The 16,281-nt window shown below is 34.8% G+C and overlaps 2 protein-coding genes across 15 annotated transcripts in view; both read left to right on the forward strand.

Annotated features, from left to right (window-relative positions):
• The window catches only part of ARB2A (ARB2 cotranscriptional regulator A), a 493,797-nt gene that overhangs the window by 425,807 nt on the left and 51,709 nt on the right, over positions 1-16,281 (forward strand). The gene's annotated exons all lie outside the window — the stretch shown is intronic.
• Positions 954-3,628, forward strand: LOC129144079 (nucleophosmin-like). Its single transcript, XM_063810258.1, has one exon. It carries the CDS (start codon positions 2,380-2,382, stop codon positions 3,247-3,249), a length of 870 nt encoding a protein of 289 aa, XP_063666328.1. The 5' UTR covers positions 954-2,379; the 3' UTR covers positions 3,250-3,628.

Consider the following 16,281-nt stretch of genomic DNA (forward strand, 5'->3'; position numbering starts at 1 on the left):
ATATTTGTGTTTGGGTTCTTTTTTAATATGTGATAGCAGCTAATAATATATGTAAAGCACTTAGCTGATGCCTAACACATAGTCAGTACATTTTCGCCTTTATTATATTAGAGGGAGATGATTTATATATGCTTTAAAATTGGTATTTGTTTAGTATTTCTTTCAAGTTAAGATTTGGAATTTTGGCAGCCTTGGTCCAGAATAAATGACCAGGCAGCTTCAACATGAACTTGTTTCTAGAACCCCAGAAGGGTTGGGAATACATATAAGAAGCCCATACTCAAGGCCTGGGAAAGTAGAAAGAGGCAAGGAAGGAGAGAAGAAACTAGAAAGAAGTTGGATTAGATAGATGAGCAAATACTGGTTAGTTCTGTTTCCTCTCACCTTGACACATGTGTCCATTCAGTCACCAAGACATGAGAAGCAGTAAATCCTGGGTGAGGCTTAAGCACCCTCTGGTTATTTTGTAGTGAACAAACTAACAGCTAAGATTTTTTAGAACCACTCACTTAGAGAATCAGCTTTTAGAACTTGCAGTTCTTTTTTTCAGTACATTGGTGGGAAATGTCATGGGGAAGAGGAAGGGCTTTTGAATATTTTATAAGATTTTTAACTTTTTTTCAGTCTGGAAAATACAGTGGAAATGGAAAATAATTGTACAAAGAATGTAAACAAGTAAATGGAGGAATTTAAGATTATTATCAGAGTCTTTTATCCTTCCTTTCTTCACCCACTCAAAATAATTATTCATTACTTATGTTGTCTTTAAAAAGAGAAAACCTAAATTCTTTGCTGCTAAAGTTTACATTGATTTTATAAATTTAAAAAAACTAATGTAAGCCTTAAATATAACCAGGCTATTCTATAATCTGATAGCATCTTTGCAGAGTGAAGCTCAAAATAAATTAGAAAACATATCAGTACTCTTTAATATAGGACATTTCTGATGAGAAATATTACAAACATGAGATCTAAAAGGATGTAAGTCATTGATGAATTAAATACCTCAGAGCCATATGACCTGAGACTTATTTCTGTTGTCTGCTCACAATGAGGCACTTTACAGAAATATAACTCTTTAGTTGCTACTTGCACAATTTCAACTGAAGTTTTAAATTAGAAAGTGTAAAAGCAATGATCCTCACTATAACACTTCAACGTACAGCAATATTGTAACAAATATAAATGCTACAAACTGGTTTGTTAAGATAAGGTAGTTAAATATCATGAGAGTGGCACTGTTTACCCCCTCTTTAGTCTGTGGTCATTTGTTTTAATTTTTACCTATGTGACTTGGTTGCTAACTAGGATGTTTTTTAGTACAAATGATGCAAACATCTGTGTTACATACTACCAGAAATTCAAAAAGGAAATAAAAAGAACTCTATTCTCCAAGGGACTGTGTGACTGGATCTCTTAAAAACAGATTCAAATAAGTAAAACTCAATCACACTAACTTTAAGTTGTGCTTTAAAATTTTTTACTATTTGTCTGAATCCTGACAAAATGTATACTGAGGGTAGCAAAACATATTTGTGTATACAGGTACAGCTACACTTCATTGATTCATTTCTCTATTTAACAAATTTTTATTGAGCATATGTTATGTGCTTAAAACAGGAGATAAGTAGTAAACAAGAAAAATGAAGAAGATAGTGATGATGTTGATAATGATAATAACAGCTAGCCTGTATTGAGTGCTACCCATGTGTCAGGTATTTATGTCGATTAATCCTCACGTAACAATATGAGGCAGATTCTAATATCATTCCACTTTGCAAGTGAGGGAATAGATTTAGAGAGCTCTCACAGCTAGGAAATAATGCAGCCTGACTCAAACCCTGCAATTCTGACTCCCAGGGCCAGATTCCTAACTAACAACATGCAAATACATTCATTTTCCTCATGGAGCATATGTTCCAGCTACCTGTTTATTTAACAAATATTTATCAAGTGTCTGCTATGTGCCAGGCACAGTCCTAGGCCCTGAGTTACAGAGAAAAAGAGTTTGACACGGTCATTGCTATCATGGCTTACACCTTCCAGAGCCTCTAATAGAGGTTTTGTAAAAAGGGAGAAAGTATGCACGTATTAATGCAAGTACTAGACATAATTAAAGTAATTAATAACATTGACAAGAATTACTAAACTATTGAAATATAATACAGTTTCTTTAAAAATACATACTGTATATTCAGAAAGGGTAATGTTATTTTTACATCTTAAAAGGAATTCATTTTCATCTCTGGTTCAAAATATATATCTTTAAAAAAAAAACTTTTTGCCTGGTGTGATTCCGTCCTGCGCGGCTGTTCTCTGCAGCAGCGTTCTTTTATCTCCGTCCGCCTTCTCTCCTACCTAAGTGCGTGCGGCCACCCGATGGAAGATTCGATGGACATGGACATGAGCCCCCTGAGGCCCCAGAACTATCTTTTCGGTTGTGAACTAAAGGCCGACAAAGATTATCACTTTAAGGTGGATAATGATGAAAATGAGCACCAGTTATCTTTAAGAACGGTCAGTTTAGGGGCTGGTGCAAAGGATGAATTGCACATTGTTGAAGCAGAGGCAATGAATTACGAAGGCAGTCCAATTAAAGTAACACTGGCAACTTTGAAAATGTCTGTACAGCCAACGGTTTCCCTTGGGGGCTTTGAAATAACACCACCAGTGGTCTTAAGGTTGAAGTGTGGTTCAGGGCCAGTGCATATTAGTGGACAGCACTTAGTAGCTGTGGAGGAAGATGCAGAGTCAGAAGATGAAGAGGAGGAGGATGTGAAACTCTTAAGTGTATCTGGAAAGCGGTCTGCCCCTGGAGGTGGTAGCAAGTTTCCACAGAAAAAAGTAAAACTTGCTGCTGATGAAGATGATGACAATGATGATGAAGAGGATGATGATGATGATGATTTTGATGATGAGGAAGCTGAAGAAAAAGCGCCAGTGAAGAAATCTATACGAGATACTCCAGCCAAAAATGCACAAAAGTCAAATCCGAATGGAAAAGACTCAAAACCATCAACACCAAGATCAAAAGGACAAGAATCCTTCAAAAAACAGGAAAAAACTCCGAAAACACCAAAAGGACCTAGTTCTGTAGAAGACATTAAAGCAAAAATGCAAGCAAGTATAGAAAAAGGTGGTTCTCTTCCCAAAGTGGAAGCCAAATTCATCAATTATGTGAAGAATTGCTTCCGGATGACTGACCAAGAGGCTATTCAAGATCTCTGGCAGTGGAGGAAGTCTCTTTAAGAAAATAGTTTAAACAATTTGTTAAAAATTTTCCGTCTTATTTCATTTCTGTTAACAGTTGATATCTGGCTGTCCTTTTTATAATGCAGAGTGAGAACTTTCCCTACCGTGTTTGATAAATGTTGTCCAGGTTCTATTGCCAAGAATGTGTTGTCCAAAATGCCTGTTTAGTTTTTAAAGATCAACTCCACCCTTTGCTTGGTTTTAAGTATGTATGGAATGTTATGATAGGACATAGTAGTAGCGGTGGTCAGACATGGAAATGGTGGGGAGACAAAAATATACATGTGAAATAAAACTCAGTATTTTAATAAAGTAAAAAAAAAAAAAACTTTTTGCCTAATCAAAATTTATTCAAGAGCTGTTCCTTTCTTTCAGTTACTAGAAAAAGAGAAATTCAGGGAAATTTTATATCTAAAAACTGGGACTTTTTACAAGGTGGGAAGTCACCAAGACCTTGTGTTATCTGAAGTTAAATTTTATCCAAATTTCAGGATTAATATTGCAATGACAAATATTAGTAAGCCACACACATTTTTTCCAGTGGGCAAGATCAAATGGCTTGTGAGAAATTTTTTTTTTTTTAAGTTAGACTGTATCCTAAAATTAAGGGACAAACTATTTAGTACTTTGATGTTTTGCCAAATTTATTAATTATAACAGGTAATATTTTAGAGTATTTGTTACTGAATCATCCTCCTAATTTAAACCTTCTGCATTGGGATAAAAATCTCATTTTGAATTAAAGCTATTTCTTTATGTGAAATAAGCTGAAGCCACTTAAGAGAATTTAAATGAAGAAAACATTAAATAATGGAATTTCAATATTTACCAAATATTTCACTTATATTCTACATTTAGGATATGTCAGAAATCAAAATTGAAAGCTCTTGCCTGAGCAGTTACCATTTGACATTTGGAAAAATTAGTTAATATTTTTGTAAACCACTCTGTATTTGGTTTGTAAATGACCATTTGGACTCCTGGTTTAGATTCCTCTCTTTTCTTCTTATTTTTACTTTGTCATCAGTAGTCTTGTCATTGTCATCATTTAAAATGACACTATTAAGTACAAAAGAATATGCTAAATTCTGGAATGCGAGGCTTGTGCCTGGCCTCAGTGAACTTATGCAATGTAGCCACAAGGGGCAGAAAATATATACTTAAAAGAAAAATAGCAATAAAAAAGATAACAATTTTACAAAATGTGGTTCAGGTAGCTTAGAGTTTGCATACTGTGCTAATTTGTTGAGAAGATAGAGCCCAAACTGGGTTTTATCAGAGAAGTAACTGGTAATTTTGTGGAGCGGGGAAGGCATTCTAGGCACAGAAAAGTAGTGGGTGGGAACTAAGGCAGACCACAGTAAACTCAGCAGCATTGTGACTGGAGTTTAAGGAAACTGTGAGAGAAAAAGTTACAGAGAAATTTACAAGCAGTATCTCTAGAGAGTCTAAAGAGTTTTAAGTTTAATTTACAGGCCACATAGAGTCACTGGAGGTTTTGGAACAGGGAAATTTGATGAAAGCAACTCTTTAGGGGGACTATCTTGCCAGTGCATGTGTAGGATGGGTTGTTTCAGAAGACCAGTTAGAATATTACAACAGTCTGGAGCTAGTGTTTCCCAAACTATACAACTGGGAATAGTAATTCTGAGAGCTCAAAATAGTAATAAAAGCGCCTATTTGGGGGATTTTTTTTTCTTGACTGGAAAAAAAAGGAAACATTACATATAAAATCTTCTTCTTGGAGATACACTACACATTAACACATTAAAGGCCTGTGCCAGAGAAATCCATAATTTCACAAACTTATTTGCAGATAAAAGGCTTTGTTCATTGTGTACCTATTCATAAACATATCACTGTGTTCCACTGAAATTACTGGAAATTTTGGTCTTATCAATTACCTACGTATTTATAAATCTATCTAAGAAACAATAGAAGAAAGGGAAAGATAAAACTCAAAACTTCATTAGAAAGGTACTGAGACATCATTTAGTCCAGACCCTGTCTTTAATCTTGGTAATCAGAAACCGAATGTTACCTTTGACTTTGACACCTTTCTGGTCAAATTAAGTAGTGCCTTTAATGATATTTGTTTGCCAATCCTCTTTCCCTCATGAGACCATAAAATACCCAATAATCAGATTAACCTTTGTCTTACCATCATTGTAATCTCTAAATCTGGCTGATAGTAGGTGGTAGAAAAATACTTGTTGACTTGAAAGTGATGAGAAAACTAAACAGTTTGTGGCATACCTGTAATTACATGGATGATAGCAGGATACATTGAAAATAAATGAATTCCAAGAATTATGTTGAAAATTTTAGCTATGAGAGTGAGGAGAAACTTGAAGACAAGATACTTGGTGTATTCCAGACATAACTCTAAAACTAACTAGCAATTATGATCTTGATCAAATCACTTAAGTTCTCTGAGACTCTGTTGCTTCTAGTTATAACTCTAAAATATTGGGGGAATCTCCATTTTTTATTATGACAAATAATCAAAAATTAACTAGATGTTGTGATTTACATTGGAAATATATTCTTATAAGAGACCACCTTTAAATACACAAGAGTTTTTAAGTATTTACTTCTTTATATTTATACTTAAACAGTATTCCTGAACCTCACAACTTTTTGTTTTCTTATTTTCCTCTTCGTTCCAGGCCTATCAAAGATGATGGAATCTTTGAAAGTGTGTCGATGTGTATGCTTATGTAATATTAGGACTGAAATTTTTAAATCTTAAAATGTGAAAGCTCCAGTTGTCAGAAGATCATAAGTCTTTACTTTTAAGGACTGTTAAAAATCACCTTCTGTGAGATCTCAGCTTTGGGATTTTTTTTGACATTTCAAGACTTAAATTTGAAAGTGTAGAATCTCTATAAATACAACATTACCACAAGCCCAAAAAAGTCAAGAAATGCAAAAGGTTAGATTCTTACTAACTCCTCTCCCACATTATGCTCTAAATTGAGTTATGTATCTTTGAGTTAAATACGTAATCAGGAATACTTTATATGAAATACAGTTTAAGTTATGACATATTAAGTTTTTCTCTTTGAATTTTGGGGCATAAAATTGTGTATGTAAATCATGCAATATCACATTTTTTGCATGTGCCCTTAAGGCTTTTTTATGTTTTCTTCACATAGTCCCCTCATTTACAACTTTATCTTGCTGTGGACTAACCATATGGGAAATCCACTATTTTAAACTTAAGCTATTTTTGTGGTGTTACTGCATAAGAAAATGCCTTTAGAGTAGAAAAATCATATATTTTTTAACCAGATTATATAAATAAAAATTAATTTTTGTCTAGTGGTCATTTCTTAGTTCAATTTGAAGTATATCATTTTTAATTCCTAAATATTTCTAGAAAGCCTCCATTGCCATGGCCAAGTGAAAAATCAAAGATAATAAAGGACAAGTGCCATGAGACCTGGACATTTTCAACGTGTTGAAGATTTAAAATTATGTGTAATTTACATGAGACATATAAATGAAAGGATAGACTTCACTAAGATTTTTTTTTTTTGCTTTAAAAATAGGGTATTTCTCTCCTGCAGCAGCATCTCACATCTCATACATATGTGCATATTTAGTTTTCTATGTAGCATTCAGTCCCAAGAACACTAATTATAATTTTAAATTATCAATAAGATATAGGCTTAAAGTACAGTAGATGTTGAATTTCATATCTCTTATAAGATTCCCTATCTAAAGAAAGCGACTACTTTATGCTTTTATTTTCATTTTTTAGAAATTGTTATGAACTTCATAGTCACTTATATTCCACTTTTTACGTTAAAAGCACTCTTTGAATTTGTAGTGTGCAAATAGGTATATGGTTTTTATGTCTAAGAAAAACATTGCCGATGGTAATTCATCTGTGTATCAGGAAACAAGTGAAAACCAACACACAGTCCTCAGTTCACATGGGACCATCTCAAAGTGTTTCTTTGAAGTCCCTGTTGGTAATATTTACAAAATGGCTTGCCATTAACTTGTTAGTATGCTCATTACTTTTGTTTAGAAAAAACCTCGGTTATATTGCTTTTTTTTTTTTTTAGACGAAGTCTTGCTCTGTTACCCAGGCTGGAGTGTAATGGCCCGCTCTCTGCTCACTGCAACCTCCGCCTTCTGGGTTCAAGCGATTCTCCTGCCTCAGCCTCCCTAGTAGCTGGGATTACAGGCGCCTGCCACCACACCCAGCTAATTTTTGTATTTTTAATAAAGACGGGGTTTCACCATGTTGGCCAAGCTGGTCTTAAACTCCTGACCTCAAGTGATCCACCCACCTCGGGCTCCCAGAGTGCTGGGATTACAGGCGTGAGCCACCGCACTCGGCCACATTTAGATTTTTGCTTGTTTATTTGTTGTCTTTGAAATATTTCTTCTGCCCACCTTGATTATGATTGCCCCAGCAAGAGTTTACCAAACAGTAGTTCCTTAGGTGTCCTGCTATTTTCCTAAGAAATCTTCACTTGGAATTTTATATATCTCTTCTGATGGAAGGATAACTGAATTCTATAATTTTGTTGTCTTTTACATTTGATACGATACAGACAGTCATGTTGAAGCTTCTCAGGAACTAAAATGCGATTTCTATAGTAGGTTCAGCTTTGGGAACCATATAAAAAAGTTAACACTTCTCTGTATAACAAACAGTATTGTCTGGGATTTGGTGCCACATTAGAGCCATCCCTTATCAGTGAATTTCCCAAAGAATATGCTGCTTTTTTTGCATAATGGGATTATTTCTAGGAATGGCTCTCTTGACCCAAGATGTGCTACCCTCTCAAAACACATTTGGGTCTTTTAAGCATTTTCAATGTGCTTTGCGATCATGCTCACTCAGTATCCACTCAGTTGTTCTATTGTTATTCTGATGTACATAAACATTCGGCTACACAGTGGGTAAGAGGTAGAAGTAGCACTGAGATCCCCAGGACAGGGACCAAGGCCCAGTTTGGTCTCTCCTTGGCTAAATTCCATTTTGGACAGCTCAGTTTTTCTTTGATGTGTAGGGTTTAATTGCTTATCCCTAAGCATAAGGCTAAATTGGTGGGAGCTTGTGCAGGGAGAGCCATTTGCCCTTTCCTGAATTAAAAAACTGAACATCATTAACAGCTTATTTTTGCAGAGAACCATGCTGCAAGTGGGATACAAAAATGTTATTTTTGACTGCCCAGTTTTGTCCAGGCTAGTCCCTGATGTATCTCATGACCTCACAATAGCCTCTCGTGCCTGCCTGGCCACAAAGCTTGATTATTTTGTAATTTGATCTTAGTGGGGATTCCAGCCATGCTTCCCTGCTTGTGGGCAGCAGAATGTGGCAGCATGCCTGCTCACTTGCCTGAGCGGCTATGATCAGATTACGCCTTCTCAGCGTTTTTTATATTGGCTGCCTACAAAGTTCAGAGAAGCTTGAAGTCAGCCCACTTGAGTTTTACAGCCCTTAACAGAGGGAGACAGAATAGGAATCTTGGTCTCATCTGTGTATACTGTTAAGACAGTCAGAGAGTCACTCAATGCTGAGTATCTGTATCTTTAATTTTTTTTACATGAACTTTTGTGCATCATGTGATTTCCAAAAACCACTTTTCAAACTTTGTTATTTTTAGAGCTGGCAGTTGAGTTTTAACTTTTATCTTTTAGACATTTTGATAATATGTTATGAATCTGCATAAAAGATGGGGAAGTTTTACTTTTCATTGTTGTTAATAGCAGATCATTGCAGGTCATCATAATTAGGAAAGCACCCTTTTCTCCATACTATTTATTCTTTCAGCCAGATATTCGTAGGATGATGATATTTGTCAACATCTTTATGAGATAACATGACTGCATCCTATTGAGGTTACAGAAGGAAAACACAGTGTCCAATCTGGCACCGTGACATGGCGTGGGAAATTGAGAACCCATACTGCTTTCATTTCCTTCACCCGACAAGCAGTCATTGAGCACCAAAAATGTGAGGCCCTCTGTGAGGCACTGGTGATGCAGCAGTGAGCTGGATACATGGTCCCTGCTCTCCTGGAGCTTAAAATTTGTTCTTGGAAACAAGATTTCTTATACGGCATATTTGTTTAGCAGCTTCTGAGAATTATATTAGAATAATTTCAGATTTTTAAAATGTGAACTAGAGAGTTGAAAAGGTCTTAGGAGTTCATTTTATCCAGCCTCCTTCCTTGTACAATGAGGAATCGCCCCGCTATGGTATTTGTTCATATGAGTGAACAGAATATGCAATTCATGTTTCATTGTTCAGAATGAAGAAATCATGATTATAGGTTAAGATATAATTTAAAATCCAGCGAAAACTCGATTAAAAACAGTTTTGTTTTCTGACATTATCATTCATACGTTCAGTGGACCAGCAAGAAAGCTTGCAAAATGAAGCATAAACAATGTGGTGCCAGTTTGCTTTAAAATCCCTAATATATGTTTTGTAAACAAAGCTTATAAAACTTAGTACTCTACTAATTAAATAACAAGAAAGATTTTATGAATACATGAAAAGCCAGAATGTAAAATGTCTTCAGGGGAACAGGTGCTGTAATGACATCACTGTGTGTCACACAGCATTTTTTTTTTTCTTGATACTTGTACTTGGTCATAATGGAAAGAAATTGATTCCAAATGTGTTTTCTTGACCCCCTTCTCCATTCATGTTAGTGCCTAACCTTAAATGATGTTTCTACAATCTTGGTTGTATTTACAGTAATTATATGCATAATGTAGCATATTATTGTCCAGACTTCCTGTTTAATCAGTACAGAGCTTCTTACAAGTGCAGCTGAAAAGGGCAAACAAAATTAAAGCTTTATATACCAAAACAAGTTTGATTTGCTAAGCTCCCAGCATTCCAAAGTACACAAATTTGTTCCACTAAGTTTTCCGATGGCTTGCAGATGGGCAATGATTAATCAGAGAGCTAACTGTGAAGTAGTTTGCAATTAAACTGGAAAGCTCTGAAGCATGCTAATTGAATCAGAAAATTAGAGACACTGAACAGTAATTGGCTATTTCTCATGCAGCAGGTGCCAGGCCACTCATCTGTGGAACAAGGTATTTAAGGCACATTAGCACTAGTAAAAATACTTCTTGATATGGAACAGTTAGATTTTCTGCTCATTTTCACCATGGATGTCAAAACATACAGCTGTGCTATCTGGTACTTGCAATTCATGTTTGAAGAATTCAAGTTAGGTAAACATATGGGAGAAAAGTAGTGGGCAACCTCTAAGCACTCAGGAAGCATTTTAGAAGAGAAACCAAAAATGAGGGGCTGAGTGAGGTTTTTGTTTTTTCAACTCAATCACTTTTGCTTTCTTATACATATTTAGAAGTTGAATTTTCTGTTTAGTGTTAGTTTAAAGTAACAACAGTATAAATCTAGTACTGCTGTGAGCTTAGTAGATACATAAAGCCAATTCATATCATATCTCAGCATGAGTTTATATCTTCTAATTAGTATCACCATTTTACAGAGTGAGCACATGCTATGAAAGTTTGCTTGCCATGCCAACAGGGACCAGGACATGTAGTTTTTCTTTAGTAGAATGATCTGCTGTAGGATCGTGAACAACTGTAACCTAGCCAGTGGGTAATCAGGCAAGTATGAGATTTAATAAGTTCAATTGTAGAGGTTTGTTTTAATAATAATCATTTTCATATTATCAAGGGTGGGGCATATGACTTCTGGTTCCCATTCCTTTAATTAGCATTCAGTATTGTTATTAGAAAGTGAAAAGTACAAATGAAAATGAAAATATACTAAACTGTACTGGTTGAGAAGCAGAATATTACAGTATTCACATGTTAATCGTTACTTAGAAAATAGTGAGTTTGAACCAAGAGACATAAATTATAAATTATAAATTGTAAACAGTGCATAGGGGATATGTTATAACTGTGTCTCATTCAAATTAAGACAGGGAGTTTTCTCTGCACAAATAATGTTCCTTCATTAAGTTTTAAAGTCTCCTTTATAATGCTTTATTAAGAACATTCAGCAACATGTTACCAAAAAAGGTTTTAGGCTGAACACACAGTTTGTAAAAAAAAATAGCACACTACAAGCATAATGCTTTATGTCTTCAAGCTATATATTTTTTTAAGTTAAAGCAAAAGCTCCTCTTTGGCAGGCCTCCTTCTCTACCCCCAATAAACCATGTGCATTTTGCATTATTGAGTCTGAAAGCAGTTCTGAAACATTTACATGATCAATGTCTTTGGCTTGAGGGATAAAGTTTGCTCTTCCATGGACAAGTGAGAACATATTGATCATTTTATTCTATTTGCTATTTCTAAATTCAATATACCTCCTGAGTCGATAAGCGAGATCGAGAGCATATTCTTTTTTGTGTGTGCCTGGTTGTAGCTTGTTCTCAAGATCCAAGATACATTTTTGATTAATCACGAATGCTCTGAGGTCATGGAGAGCAAATGTGTTTGTGGAGTGTCAGCTGATGCTGTCAGATAAATGTCTTAAGCTTAGCCAGGGTTCATGCCCCAGCTTTAGGCTGTGCCAAATGTCTCCCCTTGTTGAGGAAGATAACAGCTACACTGGAGGCGACTGAGCTGTTTGTTCACTGAAAGGGCTGACCTTGCCATATGGGGCTACGATCAGGTGAAAGAAAGAGTGTAGATGTTTTAATTGAAACTTTACAAATTTCAGCTTTCCATTTGATTCCCATGATCTTGTTTCCACTAACTTACATTCTTGGTGTTATATGTCTTGTCTGATTATAACTATGTTGCTTAAGTGTTTCCGATTAGACTCCTTAAGATAAATGATCCCTCCAATATTGTTCTTGGTGTATTCTGAGAGTATTTTGGCATTATCAGTATGTTATTAAAATACTGAAGAGTCATGAAAATATTTATTAGAATAAAAGGGATATGTTTCTCTGTGAGTATGTGCAGTAGAGATTATTCTTGCTTTGCAGTTTTTTTCAAATCCACTAAATTAAAAAAATATGTTCTGGCAAAAAGAGGTCATTTGTGTTAATGACCCTTGTCCATGTAACTTCTTATCTTCAGAGGACTCGTTTAATCACATTTACCCCCACTTACAGTAATTTGTCTTCTTTTACTAGACAGAGTCTATAAATAGGAAATAATGACAAACCTAAACTAACACCTGGAGAATGCTTTTTGCGGAGGCCTTCCCTGTTTGAGACTAAAGGCAGTCAGAATAATCATATGGTGATGCATAAATAAGTGAACTCTCTATGGGCTGTTTGTGGGCATTTACTGCAAAATACATTCTTTAAACGAAGTGTCTTTCTTCTTTCCTATGCCAATTTGTTCTTTTCTCTGAAGAAGCTGTTGTACTTTTCTTTCCTTCCTCCAAGAAGTTCATACTGCTATGGGTAAATCATCAGTGCTAATTTGACACAATAATGCTGAAAGAGAAAAGAAAGAGAGAGAAAAAAAAAAAGAGAAGAGAGAAAGGACACATCTGTCGTGAACTTCCACCACATCTCTAGAAAATGAGACATTTTAAATATTTTATGCTGAACACAAAGATTCTTGAGTAAATGGTTTTATATTCTGTGTCCCAAAACAAAACTGTCAGGGTCAGTAAGCAGTGCTGCTTAAAAACTCTCTATTTTTAATTATTTCATTTAAAATTACCTCACACTTGAAATGTAGATTCTGTTGGCTATCTATAAAATCTACAGTGTAAAGTAGAAAAAGGAAATAGAACTAGAAGAAAATAAAAGAGATTCTATTAACTTCAGAAACTTTTCCTTTATCAAGTGATACTTTAAAAAATATTATATTTCATTATCTAGAGACAATTATGTTTCATGTGTGTTGGCATTAGTGAACAAAATGAAGTTTGGTTTGGTTTGGTTTCTGCAGTAGCTAAAGTTACAAATAGACCAAGTAGAAATGCGAGAAACTGAGGATAACATCCATGGTCAGACATTAAACTTCTGGTGATATGATTAAAAGAGCCAAGTCACATCCTAGTTTTCTATAATTTTCTATTAAAGACTAATAATAGCTAATGCCAAAATCATATTTGTAAACCATAATTTTAAGTGTAAATGTAGAATTTTAAAATTCTATTTTCTTCAAATTTAAGCACAGTTTAGTTCTGGACTAAATTTTGTGGGTTTTCTTTAAGTATTCCTTACCCATCATTAATTGTTTTTTCTTCTTTATCTCATTAGCTTAAATTTTTTAATGCACTAAAATATTAGTGATGCATGCTGGGCGTGGTGGCTCACGGCTGTAATCCCAGTGCTTTGGGAGGCTGAGGCGGGTGGATCACAAGGTCAGGAGATTGAGACCATCCTGGCCAACATGGTGAAACCCCGTCTCTACTAAAAATATAAAAATTAGCTGGGTGTGGTGGTGAGTGCCTGTAATCCCAGCTACTCAGGAGGCTGAGGCAGGAGAATCGCTTGAACCAGGGCTTCAGAGGTTGCAGTGGGCCAAGATGGCGCCATTGCACTCCAGCCTCATGACAGCGAGACTCCATCTAAAAAAAAAAAAAAGAACATTAGTGATGCATACAGCAACATTTCTATCACTAGTTTTTTAAGACTACTGCCAAAAGATGGTTAACCCTTTAGTTAATATTATTCTCAGTCCCCATCATTTTAAAAGTATTGAACATTATCATGCCCAAGTCAGATGTAGGAAGAGACTTGGGATTGTTTGACTTTTCATATGTAAATATGTTGTGTTATTTAGAAGACTGATAATTGATAACAATACAATAAAATTCTTCTTTAAGATTTGGAGCTAATTCTCAACACGACTTAGACCCACCTTTGGAAGGGAATAGTAAAATAAACTGATCTTAAGCAGAACTCACTCAGCCATTCCTCAAAGTTACTATCTCCTTAGACAGTACTTACTAGCATGCTTACTTACTTACCAGTTCTTTCCATTGAAATAAATGAGTTTTAGTATGTCTGTAACATTTCTATTTTTCTTCACACTATCTTCTACCTTTATCCTCTTCCAAGCTACTTTATTTTCCTTCCATTTAAAGTTTTAAGTCTTAATGATTATTTATTTCAGTGACCAACCAATTATAACAATCTTAAAAATGAGTCAGTACATTAAAGTGGTATTTTTTCCAAACTTTTTTTTCCAATCCTCTTTTTTAGTGTAAGAGCTCATTGAAAAATTGAGGGGTCATCTCAAAAATTCTGGAAAGAAGTATTAAATGTCCAAAAATTTTTTTGTAAATCAAATTTTGCTTCATTTTTTTAATAACATGTCTGATGGTATTTCCAATTATCAATTAGAATTGTAAATCCTACTTTTTATTAATCAAATATTGGAAATGATTTCAATATACCTAAGGGTTTTTTAAGGATGTGAATCCTCAGCTCTTATTATTTGACATTTAGAACAAGTTTTCAAGTAATATTGTAATTCTGTGTTAGTTCACTGTATCATCTAAAATGACTTATTTACATTTGGGCTTTTATCTTTATTCTTTACTTCATGTATTCAAAAAAACAAGGCTGGATTTTATACTGTGCTTCTTTATATTCTGTACTTTTTAGTTGATTACAAAATGGATGGTAAAATCATTATTGACAATTATTACTCAGTAACAATACAACAGAAATGATGACAGTGTATATTTACTTTATTAGACTAATCTGGCTTCTTTAAGATTCTGGAAAGTTTTTAATTACCAGTACCCTGTTGAATAAAATATATGGAAAATATCTTGTTTTGAGGGTTTATAATGCTTCCCTTACTAATGAGGAAAACAATTCATCATTTTCAAGTGCATAATCAGTGTCAGCATTTTGTATATCACAATGAAAGTCCTGAAATAGTGGCATTCTGGATGCTCCTGTGAGGAGACAGACTAGTCTATTATAAGAAAATCACTTTCATCTTATACTTTTATAAAAATTCTAGCAGGAAAAAATAATTAGAGAATTATTTTAAATAGTACAATTGTAAATGAAAGTAATTTGGAACATTTCAGCATTGTAAAGTGTATAATCACCATTGCATTTTTATACATAAACAGAGGACTGACTATAGTCTTTGAGAAAATCTGTCCCTTTCTAGACTCATAATTTTTTCATAATCAGAAATGTACAAGAAATATTATGTTTGTAAGTTCTCATTACTCATTAGGCATAACTAAATGCAACATGTAAAGAATGAGGTTGTGCTTTTAATTGTTCCTATGTGAATGAATATTCATTTTGTGGGAATTTAATCTGCTGTTTTTTTCCTAAACTTAACAACATAGAAGGCATTTCTAAGTGAAAATAACAGACATGGTACATGGCCCTGAGTTATGCTGAGTATATTTCCTTTACCTTCAAAAAAGGCTACTGAATTTACTTAAGCCTTGAAAATCATAGAATCACTCTAGGCAGACTAAGGAGGGGCTGCTCCTGTTGAAGGAACAAACGAAGGTGAGTGAGCCTGTAGCAGGTAGAACAAGGAGATCTAGGCAGAAGCCACATTGCTTAGAGCCTTGGAGCCTTGGAGTCCAAATTTTTATTTTCTTGTAAGTACAGTGGGAAACCACTGAGGGTCTTGAGTTGGATAGTGATCATATCTATTTTAGATTAAAAGTGGATTGGTGGGGGAACAAGTGGGTAAGCAGCTGACCACTTAAGAAGCTGGCTCAATAGCCTAGGCAGGCAATTATGGTGACTTGGATTTTGGTGGCAGGAGTTGGAGATGGGAAGAAGTGTCCAACATAATCATTTAGAGATGGGAAGTGAGGGGATAGGAAGGATGAAAAATGACTCCTAGATTGTTGGCTTGAACATCTGGGTGGTGTCATTTACTAAGATAAGGAAGTCTAGGAGAAGAACAGGTTTGGGAGGGAAAATTGGGAGCAAAATTTTGGCATTTAACCATGCTCTCTTTTTATGTTAGAACCTTTATTTAAGGAAATAGTCTAGAGATCAGAGAGAAGTTTCAGGATAAGAAAGAAAAAATAGCAAGTGCCTAACTTGAAAATTTCTTTTTTACCAACATGTGAAACTTCTAACATGACCTAGAAGT

This window comes from Pan troglodytes, chromosome 4 (genome assembly GCF_028858775.2).
Source record: "Pan troglodytes isolate AG18354 chromosome 4, NHGRI_mPanTro3-v2.0_pri, whole genome shotgun sequence".
Taxonomy (NCBI): domain Eukaryota; kingdom Metazoa; phylum Chordata; class Mammalia; order Primates; family Hominidae; genus Pan; species Pan troglodytes.